A 12,843-nucleotide genomic window follows, 5' to 3' on the forward strand; every position below is an offset into this window, starting at 1 on the left:
CCCCCCCCCCCGATCGTAATCTGGTCTGTGCATGCGCGGTCGTCTCCCATGGAATTCCGTTTTCACAACTCTAGAGGGCAGTGTAGAATTGACTGGCTTCATGTCATTATGTATTGTTATCCCACTAAAAATAAGAAAACAAATGAAATTCTCAATTTTTACTAAAAAATTGTCCACTGACCTTTGACCTTAAGAGTGATGATGTTGAGGTTTCTGTCGATGATGAAGTCTGTCGTTCCTCTTTCTCCGATACCAGGGCAGCGTCGTTGGCAATGCTCTGTGTGTCGGGGTCCATCCCTTGTAGCGTGAACAGCATATTCTTCAAGGCTTCTACCGGGCCCGGTTGGGATCCGCCGGTCAGTTTTGGTTCTGAGAGCAAGATCAGTTTAATACAGTGACGGACATTATCATCCAAATTAGACAATAAATAAATCCTTACATCCAGTTTGTGTTGCGCTCTAGCTGCTGAGAAATGAATCTCTCCCTGATGAACTACGGAGGAAAAGTATTTTGTAGAAAAACCTTCACTTAGTTCACAATGCAATCTACTTGGTCTTCTAAAAAAAAAATTCCTTTTGTGCTGCAAGTGACGATTACTACACAAAACTAGTTAGCGACATTACAAACCAACAGGTAGGCCTATGCCGCAGATAGAGGGCAGGGTTTTTATTTTTTGAGGGGAGTTTTGGGGCAAAGCGACGATGAAAATAAAGATGGCGATCACCGCGACGCACAGTGTGTGAATCAAACCGCATTGATTCGCATTGCACCGAAAAACGGGTAAGAAAAATCACATGTTCTACCTCAAGAAACTGTTCAAAATTACAAACATGATGTCATTAGAATTAAGAGAAGTCTGCTTTACATGTAGGATGATCAAAACTAAAGAGGGGCCCTACACTACACGATCGCCTCCTTAACAGCAGCCCATAGTGTCATGTGTTGCCCCCCCCACCTTTTGAATTGCCCCATCATCCCCACCCCCCCCCCCCACCTCGCAGACACGGATCTTCGCCACTGCTCATCCTGTATAACTGACCTCGCTGGTCGATCGCAGACAATCCTCGAGGAACTGGGTCACGATGTCCTGCTGATGATGGGGCTTGTCCTGGCTGGAGTCTAGTGCCGGATTCACAGGCTTGCTGAATTGACGAAAAGAAAATAAGACGTGAAAGATCACAGACGTGTGACGGATGAAAGTGTGCCGGTTGTGATATGCACCTATGGACTTCGAGTATGAATAGACGACACTTGTCGACCAATTTTGAGAGGATGGGATGCACTGCTTGCGTGTCCTGCACCCGATTTCACGAAGCGCTGCGACGCATCGCAACTCGAGTTATGACGTGTAACACGTCGCAACTCGCGACGCGTCGTATCTTCCATTTCACGAAAGTTGCGATGTGTTGAACGCGTCGTAAGTTCCTTGACAACGGCTTAAAACACGTCGCAAGTTAAGACGTGTCTAGTGGTCGTCGCAAAATAAGAAGAGTCATTTCTAAGCCAGTTTTATGCCATAAACATTACATTAACCCTAACTCCTGGGGCTCTTTTACTAGAAAGTATCCTGAATCCGCCAAAATCCACCAATTTTGTCATGCAAAAAATGCTGGTATCCTGAATCCATCAGAATCCCCCAGTGTAGATTCTGGAGGTATCCTGAATCCGCCAGAATCCACCAGCAAAAGTCTTGATGGATTCTGGCGGATTCAGGATACCATGGTGGCATAAAAAAAAATACAGCATGTTTTTCCATAGAGTCTTCAAAATCCATCACCTAACTTTCTGGTGGATTTTGACGGATTCAGGATACCATGCTCGCATGAAAATTGTGATGTGTATTGTTGCATAGGATCCATCAAAATACACCAATGCATGGCGACCCCAGCATGGATCAGTACCGAAGTGAATACGTCTCGCGCACAAAATTTGTGTGAAAGACATTAGCGCATGTTTCAGCCCGTAAACCATAGATATAGAATGAAAAGACTAGATCGGTAGCGCGTCCACACGCGCCCAGTCACTGTGCGATAAATCTCCGCCATTTTGGTTGTCTCTCATAGACGCGCAACAAATTAACGTAGAGTAATGGAGCTAAATGTATCTTTCCTCCAGCACGTGGCCTAGCTCAACACGCGCAAAGCAAGAAATGCGCACCGAGTATTTACGCGATGCGCACACATAATTATTAGCGATGCACATGGTGTTCTTTGCGCGTAAACGGCGTTGCGTTCGTCACGTTTTCGCGCATTATTTGTATCTTTCCTCCAGCACGTGACCCTCCATGCAAGTCCACCCAGTACATGTGTGTACATGTTTGTACAGTATGTGACAGACTTGGCAGGGCTAGTGCCAGCAGTATTTATTTGACCACAAACATTGCAAAAGAGTTAAACTGTTGGGATCCTGAATCCATCAAAGTCCCCCAATAGCTCAAAATGGAGGCATCCTGAATCCATCAAAATCCGCCAGCTCCGCTAGGCTTCGAATCCTGAGTCCATCAAAATCCCCCAGTTTGTTCAATATGGAGGTATCCTGAATCCGCCGAAATCCCCCGAAACAGGGGGGTGGATTTTGATGGATTTAGGTACGTTAGGGTTAACAAGATTATAATACCGAGGCAATGTGTGTAAAGTTGTAAATAGAAAATTCATTGAATAATTATGAATTAGACCGGAATATTAGAATTGAAATTTCAAAGTAGCTATACAGTCCAATGAGAGTTTGTTTTCCTTCAAAATTGCATGGCACGGCCGCCATTTTGTTTTACGTTTTAACAAATTTCGAGCTGAGATCCGACGACTCTTTGTTGAATATCAGACGACTATTCACTGTACGCTGACTAAATACATAAAACAGTCACCGAGTTGTGCTATAAATACACCTACGGCGCGTCGCACTTACGACGTGTTTCGTGAAATGGATCGCAGGACGCATCGCAGCTGCGACGCATCGTAGAGATACGACGCGTCGCATCGCTGCGATGCATCGTAAGTTACGAAGAGTTTGATGAAATCGGGTGCCGGTACGCAAGCGTCTGGCGTGAAGTATGCACAACTAATATTCTGAAAGTGCACAAAGCCATAGCATCTTTGCCTGAGCGTCAGGTGTCGTTGGCAGTGCATTAAAACGTCCCTCCCATGGTCTCCCCCAACTCTCCCTTTGTAACCACTGAGGCGGTACTTGTGCGTGGAGCCCATCTGCTCCGTTCACAAGTACCCCCTCACCGGCAAAGAAAGCACAGTTGGGGGTGACCGACCGACACCATCTTGCCTGACTGCAAATTTGCCGCGACGTACGTCCGTACCATTGCGTGTACATAGTACAAATCCCCTGGTGTACGTGCGTCACACACAAGAAACGGTGCACGTCAACCAGCTAAATGTCCCGCCCATGGGACGTCGTTGCTAGGTAAAATGGCGCCCTCTTTTGTTGGCGCACAGAGCCCATAGGATTTAAGGTTGCAGACCAGTAAATCGGTCCGAAATTGCCTACGCCGGCCAAATCACGATTTGCATGCCCTCAAAATCTTCAGTATTTGAGCATGCTGTGGGCCATGAACTTGAGGGTTTGTAATAAATATTGGTGGAAGCCGTGCACAGGACTGGGAGCTTGCAGTTCTGTGTAATTTGGATGAAATTGGAGCCCTAAAAGCGCTCTATTTTGCAATGGAGTGTAGGCATCGTTTTTCAAAATGGCGATGGGCTTCAGGACTATTTTCAGGGGTGATCATCTTTAGATGGAAATTTCTCCTAAAAGTCATCAGTTGACCCCCCGAAAATTGAAAAGAAAATGAAAGATGATGAAATAAGCTTTAATTTGATGTGTGTCTCGAACACCTTGGAGAGTTGTGAGTATTTTTCCCGAATTTCTGAAGTGGGAGCATTTACCATTGGGGTCTATGGAAGTTTATTTACTGGTCTGCTACCTTAAGAGGCTGTGTATGGACAATTTGCCGTGTTTCTAAGGGGCTGTACCATCTGTTTCTAGAGGATGCAACAGTTCCCGCAAATAACCTTAAATCCTCACCATCCAAAATCGTCCTCCGTCCAAAAGTATGTTTTGGAGTACAATAATGGATTAAAACTAGGCCCACATGCAGCCACCATTATTCTACAAGGATATCAGATCACAATTTTAGATAAGACCAACATTGCAATTGCTTTACCGGAGATGGGTCAGAATTCTTCCAAAAATATGACATAAAATTTCATGGACAGGTAACACTAACAGAGACAAAATGAAAAGACCGCACTTGTTTTCAATTGGCCATAACTCAATCAATATTTTTCGTTGTTGAAAAGCTAATGGACTTTGCGATGTAATATTAAAAAGCTGAAAAAGACGGGCACTTTGAGGGTTCAGGTTTTTTTCGGAACACCCTGTACGTGAACTCCCAGACATCATTACAATTTGTAACATACTTGCAGACGTTGTTTGTTTTGAAGTCATAAATCCTTCAATTTTGTTTTACAGCCATCTGCGACAGTAAAGTTTGCTAGTCAACAGTTCAATGTACTCCAGGGCCAGGATGTTGCCCTCCCCTTAACTTGTATCCTGAATGTTTTACTCTCTCCAAAACTCAAACTGACAAAGTCTAGAGCCACCACTGGGACGTATCCGGTACCAGCTTCTCTGAAATATTACTTCTTGAACGATCTGGAAGAGATTTTGAAGTTCCTGTTTCACAAACTCTGGAACCTTGGGGAGTTTGGGAGTGTTGTGTAAGCAGGTCATTGTACTGATAGGTAAGCAGCCTGAGGACGGTTTTTGTTTTCATAAGTGTGCCTGGTTTGGCTCAAGTATGTACCAGGGTATCTCTGGAAAATTTATTGACGTCATGAAATCCGTTATTCCTTGAAGTCATGAAATCCGTTATTCCTTGAAGTCCGGGACAAAAAAATATGTGTTGTAAACAGTAATCAGAATCTGTCAAAACAACAGGGAAGTTAATTTTCTTTGAAAATTAGATTTTAAATTGCCTTCAAAACTCAGAAGTTTTTTTGTTTACACGCTTGACAATATTCCAAGGGGTTCGCCCGATAGTCTGAAGGTTCGATAGTCCAAAGGTTTATTGATCCGAAGGTTCGATAGTCCGAACACACACATTTTCCATAGCAGGGGTTTCGTTAGTCGGAAAATGAAATAAGGTTTGTTAATCCAAGCATTTGATATGATAGACCGAAGGTTTGTTAGTCCGAAGGTTCGTTAGCCCGAAGGTTCGATAATCCAAAGGTTCATTTATCTGAAGGTTCAATAGTCCAAATTTTCCGACGGTTCAATAGTCTGAAACGAATACAAGGTTTAATAGTCCGAAGGGTCATTAATCTGAAGGCATACTAGATTCAATAGTCCAAATTTACAATAATGTTCAAGCTGTTAATTCGGACTGTTGAACCTTATTGTTGATTCGGACTATCAAAGTTTCAAACCTTATTGTCTATTCGGACAATCGAACCTTCGGATTATTGAACCTACAGACTATAGAACCTTTGGATTTTCAACCTTAAAGAGAATATACATCATTTGCTTTTGCTGTAATTTTCAGAAATGGATGGAATTGGGGGGTTGGAAATATATAGCAAATATAGTTACAATGACTTTTTTGAGGTTTTGGGTTCGAAAATGCTATAAAAACCAAGAAAAACAATCATTTTCCTGTAGTCTGGTTCCCTGACTCCATTTAAGAAGAAACAGAGCAGTTTACATATTGGGGAATTGTAAGGTCAGGGAACCAGTCTAGCTGGCTTGTACCCGTTCATAGGTGTGTAATCGATTGCAAACAAGTGCGATGGTCAACTGGGGCCAGTATTTGAAAAAAAGCCAGTTTTTTCCAACGCTGATCGGCCGATCAGCGTTGGAAATTGATACAAAAATACCACTTTTCTTGAAAATGACAGTATACCAGGTGCCATGATTTTACAGGATGCTTTACACTGTCATTCACTAACAGTCCAGCAAGGTATTTCAAAATGATTTGGTAGTTTTATTTTTTGATGTTTGCAAATGTTGTATTTTCCCTTTAAGACTAAAAAACTTTCAGACTGATGAACCTTCGGACTATCAAACCTTCGGACTATCAAACCTTCGGACTACCGAACTTTCGGACTAATGAACCTTTCGACTACTGAACCAGGCTATCAAAGCTGGGGATAATCGACCTGTCACCATTCCAAGTGCATCATAAGAATTTGATCTGATCATATACTGAACTTTCAACCACGCTAGAGGTGTCGGGAGGCATTTTCTCGCTGTGTAATCAAAGCTTGAACGCTTAGAGGTCCTCATTATCAAAATGATTGTTGCCATGGAAACACCACAAGTCATTTTCAGGCTGTTTAGCAGATCAAATTGGGTAAACTCAGTGCCTAGGATCAGTATTTGACCGCCGTGCCGCGGGGTACAGCAGCGGTAGGGTGTCAGGGTGTGTGACGTCATGTGACCGCGTCGTGCCATAACAAACCCACAGGGGTACCGGCAGGGTGCCTGACTAAGTATCATTGTGTTTCGCCTGTCTGTCCCAGGTGTATATGTATTTCACATTTTTTTTATTGCAAACAGGGATGGTCTCAACACTTTAGTTTTCCAATTCTTGTTTCATTGAATATTTGTGAAAATTAGGATTAAATAACTAGTGACAAAAACTAATTAAGACCAAAAAAATACCTCCGCTTCCGATCACATGACATTCGAAAATAGGGTAAGTAGGTAGGGCATTTTTTTTTTTTTTTTGGCCAATTTTTTTTGTGTACGATCATATGGAGGCATCTGTGTGTAGTCAATCTAGGTAGTAGGCCTAATTGATGGTTTTGGGTGATTTTTTTCTCATTTTTCCCATTAAAAAATTAGGGTAGGGGCTGTCAGAATAGGGTAGGTAGGGAAACAGGAAGCAGAACTTTTTTTTTTTTGGCCTTATCTTTTTTTTCTATAATTACTGAGAAAACCAATTTGCCTCTTCCACCAACTTTTTTATTTATTATTATATCACATTAAATTCTTTTACATAAAGGGAATACACCGGTACAACATTTGCTTTTGCTGTAATTTTCAGAAATGGATGGATTTTGGGGGGTTGGTATTTTATAGCAAATATTGTTACACTGACTTTTTTGAAGTTATGTGTTCGTAGATGCTGGAAAACCGAGAAAAGAATATTGTTTCTGTAGTCTGGTTCCCTGACCCCACTTAAGATGAAACAGAGCAATTTATAGACGTCGGGGGGATTGTAAGGTCAGGGAACCAGTCTAGCTGGCTTGTACACGTTCATACATGTAGGTGTGTAATCGAATGTAAATAAAATGCTGACTAACTAAATATGGTAAATTTGGGGCAGTATTTGAAAAAAAATTGCCAGTTTTCTCCAAGGCTGGTCGGCCGACCAGCGTTGGAAATTGATACCAAAATACCACTTTCTTTGAAAATGACAGCACACCAGGTGCCATAATTTTACAGAATGCTTTAGACTGTCATTCACTAACAGTCCAGTAAGGTATTTCATAATAATTTGGTGGTTTTATGTTTTGATGTTTCCCAAGGTTGTATATTCCTTTCACTTGCATAGTCTTTCTTCGCATTTTTCCTTCAATTAGGATTGGAATGTTTAAGCAACGTTAAATTTGTTTAAATTTTTTACAGGGTGATATTTTGACAAATATTTCATTTCTTAGTAATTACTTCTTAAACTGTACACATTTCCCACAAAAACGGGTTATTTAATCTTCACAGGAGTCTGTGTAGACTTTAAAGAAAGTCAAAACATATGAAAATTGCAAATGATCCCCACTTTTCAGCTATGCAAGGCGTTTGACCAACAACTGAGGGCAGTATTCAACTTCAGTAGATAACACTAAATATTTTTCGACAACAGAGGGCGGTACACAACTTTAACAGTGTTCATGACAAAGTCATCAAAACACAAGCAATCAATGCAGAAAAGCAGTAATAGTTTTACCAAAAAGTACAACATTCTGGCAGGGGATTGACAAAAACAAAGTTTGGCAAATCAAAAAACTTAATGAAAATATATGAATAATCAGAACGGTTCTTGTCCCAATTTTATTATACCGTAGAGTAGATCATATGCAGCTATCCAAAAAGTAACTGACAAAAATATTGTTAAAAAGCATACTTCGTTTTACATAGTAATGGCACTAAACTCCCTGTGAAATAATTCTTTCTGGCAAGCTGTCAATTTAAAGAAAACAATAAAAGAAGGTCATTTCTGAAGATGAGTCAAGTGAAGCATTTTTGGAAATTTCCGTTAGTAGTTGGTTTGTAATTGGGCAAATCCGTGAATGGGTGCGCGCAAGCGTTGACACGACGCTAACAGACGCGCTGTTTCCTATTATTCGGCAGTTCAATGCGCGACATCGCGTAGCTGCAATCAGCTGAATGAGAACATGTTCCAGACGTTTATTTCGGCTGCAATTCAAAATGACTCGGCAACTTTTGAATTGAAAACGAGCTCTTAGAATATTGTTTTCTCAGAATACAGCATTCACTGAGCTGAAACTTCATCAGGTTAGGCCAAAAAAAAATAGGTCTGCTTCCGATTACATGGCATTTGAAAATAGGGTAGGTAGGTAGGGAATTTTTTTTTTTGCCAATTTTTTTTGTGTACGATCATATGGAGGCGTCTGCGTATAGTCAAGGGTAAAAGGTAGAAATTGATGGTTTTGGGTGTTATTTTCTCATTTTTCCAATAACAAAATTAGGGTAGGGGCTGTCAGAATAGGGTAGGTAGGGAAACCGGAAGCAGAACTATTTTTTGTTGGCCTTAGTTGTTAAGCAACAGTCTTTAGATTTTGTTGCTTCAAACAAAACAAATGCAAAAATGATAAATGACCAAAAATTTATGTGCCACTAGGTCAATGCATGCAGTGACAGATTTCGGTGAATTTAAGGAAAATGGCACATGGAGTTAGGGTTTGTGCCCAAATTTGGCAGGGTTTGAGGTTGCAAATACATTTTCAGATCAAAAATTTGTGAAAAGATGTTTCCACTCACTACGTTGGCAAGTTCCTTTCCCACGGCCGATCCCCATCCAAGATCTCCTCCGTGAGTAAGCTGTTGTCATGGCGATCCGCATCCTCCCGACGATCAGATTCCTCAAAATGGTGACGAGTCAAGGAGGGATTGGGTTTGCCCCTAGATGCCCTGGCTGCATCCAGGACTTTCTCAGCTCTCTCTAGTAAGGCATCTTCTCTCTCTCCATCAACTGAAAAATTGACCCAAAATATGAAAAATTAAAAATTAAAAGCATTAAATAGTCTCACCAAAAGTTCCATCAAGATACCCTCCTATGCAACATACCTTCTGTGCCAAGTTGTCCTTTCAGTCAAAATCGTTCAAGTGACTGTTTTCAACAGTTAAGAGCTCCCAGCCTACATAAACAGGATTGACTGGCTCTGACTGTTCATGTAACTTGATACAGCTATGCTATGACTGTGGGTGGTTGATAAGCCAGCTGTACCCACAACGGTGAACGTGTAGTGTAGGACGTCTGTTTAGTTTCGATAAAATTAGAGTCAAGGGTTTCTTTTATTACGCAAAAATGACCTTTTCAACCTAAAGCAGTTTTCTCTCAATATAATGGCACCTTTTTTTGTAATTTTTAAACAGTTTCTTGGGGTAGAAATTACGTTTTTCGTACGCGGTTTACAGTTGGTGCCGTGTGATTCAGCACGCCTTACACGTTCACGGTACATCGCGCGGTGATCGCAATCTTTATTTTTGTGTTGCATTTTGTCCTTGTCATCGTCATTTTACCCCCAAATTTCCCTCAAAAATTCAAAACCCTGCCCTTTATCTATGACATACCTGTATGTTCTTAATGTCGCCAGCTAGTTTGGCAGGTCAAATAATTTAAAAGTGGTTTTTGTTCCCTTATAGGAACCGGGCCGGTAGATATACGATCGCCCCCACAACGTGCCTGCATTGTCGGTTGACTGAATTTGACCAGTCACAGTGCTTGCTTGAAATATGATCTGACTGTTGGTGACTAGCCTGTATGAAAGGCACGGCAGGGGAAGTGGATTGATTTTTTGACTGTCTGTGACTGCTTAAATAGCAGGAGTTAACATGCTAATAAAAGCTCAGCATCTCAACGAGATTAGACCCTGGTCTAATATTTTTTAAAGAGGTTGTGGAATGCTCGAAGACATTTCCGTCATTTTTCGGGTATATGTAGCCTAAGGTGTGATGAAATAAAAACGACTATTGTTTCTGTCATAAAATGAGTACAAAAGGTACTTTTGAGAGCTGTTTTTCAAGTCCTGTCATGCCTGTTTCGACCCGAACGTGCAATTTGTGTAAAAGTCATCGTTGCGGGCAGCAAACAAAACACAGTAAATCGTGACGTAATAAACAGGACTCCCGATGCAGAGTAGCATAAACGAGTCCTGTTTATTACGTCACGATTTACTGTGTTTTGTTTGCTGCCCGCAACGACGACTTTTACACAAATTGCACGTTCGGGTCGAAACAGGACCTGAAAAATAGCTCTCAAAAGTACCCTTTCTACTCATTTCATGACAGAAACAATAGTCGTTTTTATTTCATCACACCTTAGGCTACATATACCCCAAAAATGACGGAAATGTTTTCGAGCATTCCACAACCTCTTTAACTAGGTATGCATTTAAGAAATAAGCAACATACAAGAGAAATCATACCGTCATCAAATGTTTGTTCCATCTTTCTAGCGAACGTGTCCACACTATAGCCACCGTCGCTATGGGGTGTCAATCCTTTGCTAGCATGCCCATTCACTGATCGTCTGGCAAAATTTGGATCAAAATCAACACTGTGCTTCGGTGTGCTGGACAACAAATCGATTGCATCTCCTCGAGCGGAATTTGCTTCGTGCTGGAAAAGTTCTCTTGCTGCACCAAGACTTCTCTTAGATGCTAAGCGGTCGTCGTATAAGGTGTGATGTCTCGAGTTTGAGTGCGAATACTTGTTGGAGAATGCGTTTGCTGAATACTGCCCTCTAGAGGTGCGTTGTGGCAAGTGGAAAACTTTACCGGTAGGGGATGCTGAAATCAGATCATCCGTAGTGTAACTGTACGTCTTCTTTGGTTTGGCATTCTCTGAGAATTTGACAGTTCTGCTTGAGGTTGGACCTCTCTTAGAATCTTCTGGAAGTCTCTCCTTTTCAAGACTTCTTGAGATATGTTCTGAGTAGTCAAAATCTCTGACCGTCAGCCCAGGTGGTTGGTTTGTCGCTGTAACATCATGGAAGACGGCACTTGTTATGAGATCACTTGCAGAGTTGGATCTTCTAAGAGGGTCTCTGTTCTGAGTTGACAGCCTTCCACGGCCTAGTGTGTGAGTTGCTAGATATTCAGGATGCTTTGCGGTAGTATTAGAGCCGTGGATCCCACTTGTGAAGGTAGAGTTGAGGTCTTGAATCCAGCTGGGTGGTGGTCTGCCACCGTCTCTTTGATCTTGTGTTTTGGACTTGACACGGCTGCTGATTCCAGATGCTTCCAGGTCTTGGATCCAGCTTGGAGGAGCCCTGCCGCCAGCATGGGCCCTAGAAGGAAGGCTTGTCAACTGAGATGCATCAAGCTCTTGGATCCAACTAGGAGGAGCCCTACCACCAGGATGGGGCCCGGAGATCAGGCCACTTATGCCTGACCCCTCCAAATCCTGAATCCAACTTGGTGGAGGTCTGCGACCATCTGTGTGGAGATTTTGTCTCCGAAGCGGGTTTCTCTCGTCTCCAGGACTACCTCCTGACAAATTCTGGTCTTCTTGTAAGCCTGGAGCCACTCCCACACCAGATCCATCTTTGAAAGGACTCCTCCTTGTCTGCAAATTTGTCAGATTTTCAAATTTAGGACTACGTCCCGAGTTGTTCACAAGGTGACCTTTTCTGCCAACAGAGGGTACAGAGCTCGTAGCTAGTTTCTTAACAGGTGATATATCTGAGGGAAACTGAGGAACATGACCCGGTTTCAACCTGGAGCTAGCTTCAGCCTGTGACCTCCCTGCTGCCAAACCTTGTCGTCTGGAACTCTGCATCCTCCTTTCCTCAAGTCTACGGTTCTCAATCCTTCTTAAAGCTTCCGTTTTGAGTGTCAGACTCTCTCTTGGGATGAAGTCCTTGGGTCGTGGAGGCGGGGGATGTCTGATGGGAGGATAAGGAGGGGCAAGAAGGAGGGCATCAGTTGAGACGCTGACTTCACTCTCCATCTCGGTGACGACCGAGCTGCCAGGAAGAGGTGAAAGGTCAGAGGTTAGGTGGCGGGTCGACTCAATCAGGCTTTGTGCTGAGAAAGAAACAAAATATTATATAAATTAATAGTTCATAAAAAAGATCGAGCATGAAAGTTCGTTTCCTGTCCCATTAATCTAACCCACCTCACTCCTCCAAAATCCTCCTGGCGGTTTTGGAGGATTCTAGAGGATTGAGGATGAATGGTGATTGAATCAAATGAGGATTCTGGAGGATTGAGGATGAATAGTGATTGAAGCACATGAGGATTTTGGAGGATTGAGGATGAATGGTGATTGAAGCACAAGAGGATTTTGGAGGATTGAGGATGAATGCATTTTGAGGCAGGACTGTCTGATGATTTTGAAGGATTTGGCGTTGGGTTATCCTTCATTTAAACACGAGTGCAAAATTTTGGGATGAGGAGGATTTTGGAGGATTGAGGATGAATGCATTTTGAGGCAGGACTGTCTGACAATTTTGAAAAATTTAGGCAGAGTTGCAAAATTTTGGAAGATTTTGGAGGATTGAGGATGGTTGTAAGCAACAAGGGCCTAGGGGGTTAGGGTTAATATATCAATTGATACGAGCTCTGTTACCAAAGTCTCAAAAAAGGCATCTTT

At 42.3% G+C, this 12,843-nt stretch overlaps 1 protein-coding gene across 4 annotated transcripts in view; it reads right to left on the reverse strand.

The window, feature by feature from the left end:
* LOC119737909 overlaps positions 1 to 12,843 on the reverse strand; it is a 35,538-nt gene that overhangs the window by 13,942 nt on the left and 8,753 nt on the right. For 3 of the 4 annotated variants that reach the window (XM_038212560.1, XM_038212558.1, XM_038212559.1), the window contains 4 exons: positions 10,674 to 12,275; positions 9,007 to 9,217; positions 1,040 to 1,142; positions 182 to 369 (listed from right to left, as the gene is read on the reverse strand). In XM_038212560.1, coding sequence (XP_038068488.1) covers positions 358 to 369; positions 1,040 to 1,142; positions 9,007 to 9,217; positions 10,674 to 12,275 — 1,928 coding nt within the window. In that variant the 3' untranslated portion in view covers positions 182 to 357. Of the gene's footprint in view, positions 1 to 181; positions 370 to 1,035; positions 1,143 to 9,006; positions 9,218 to 10,673; positions 12,276 to 12,843 lie in introns of those variants that run through there. The other variant, XM_038212561.1, reaches the window with a different exon arrangement.

The sequence above is a fragment of the Patiria miniata genome, unplaced genomic scaffold, assembly GCF_015706575.1.
Source record: "Patiria miniata isolate m_02_andy unplaced genomic scaffold, ASM1570657v1 HiC_scaffold_3, whole genome shotgun sequence".
In the NCBI taxonomy this organism is placed as follows: Eukaryota; Metazoa; Echinodermata; class Asteroidea; order Valvatida; family Asterinidae; genus Patiria; species Patiria miniata.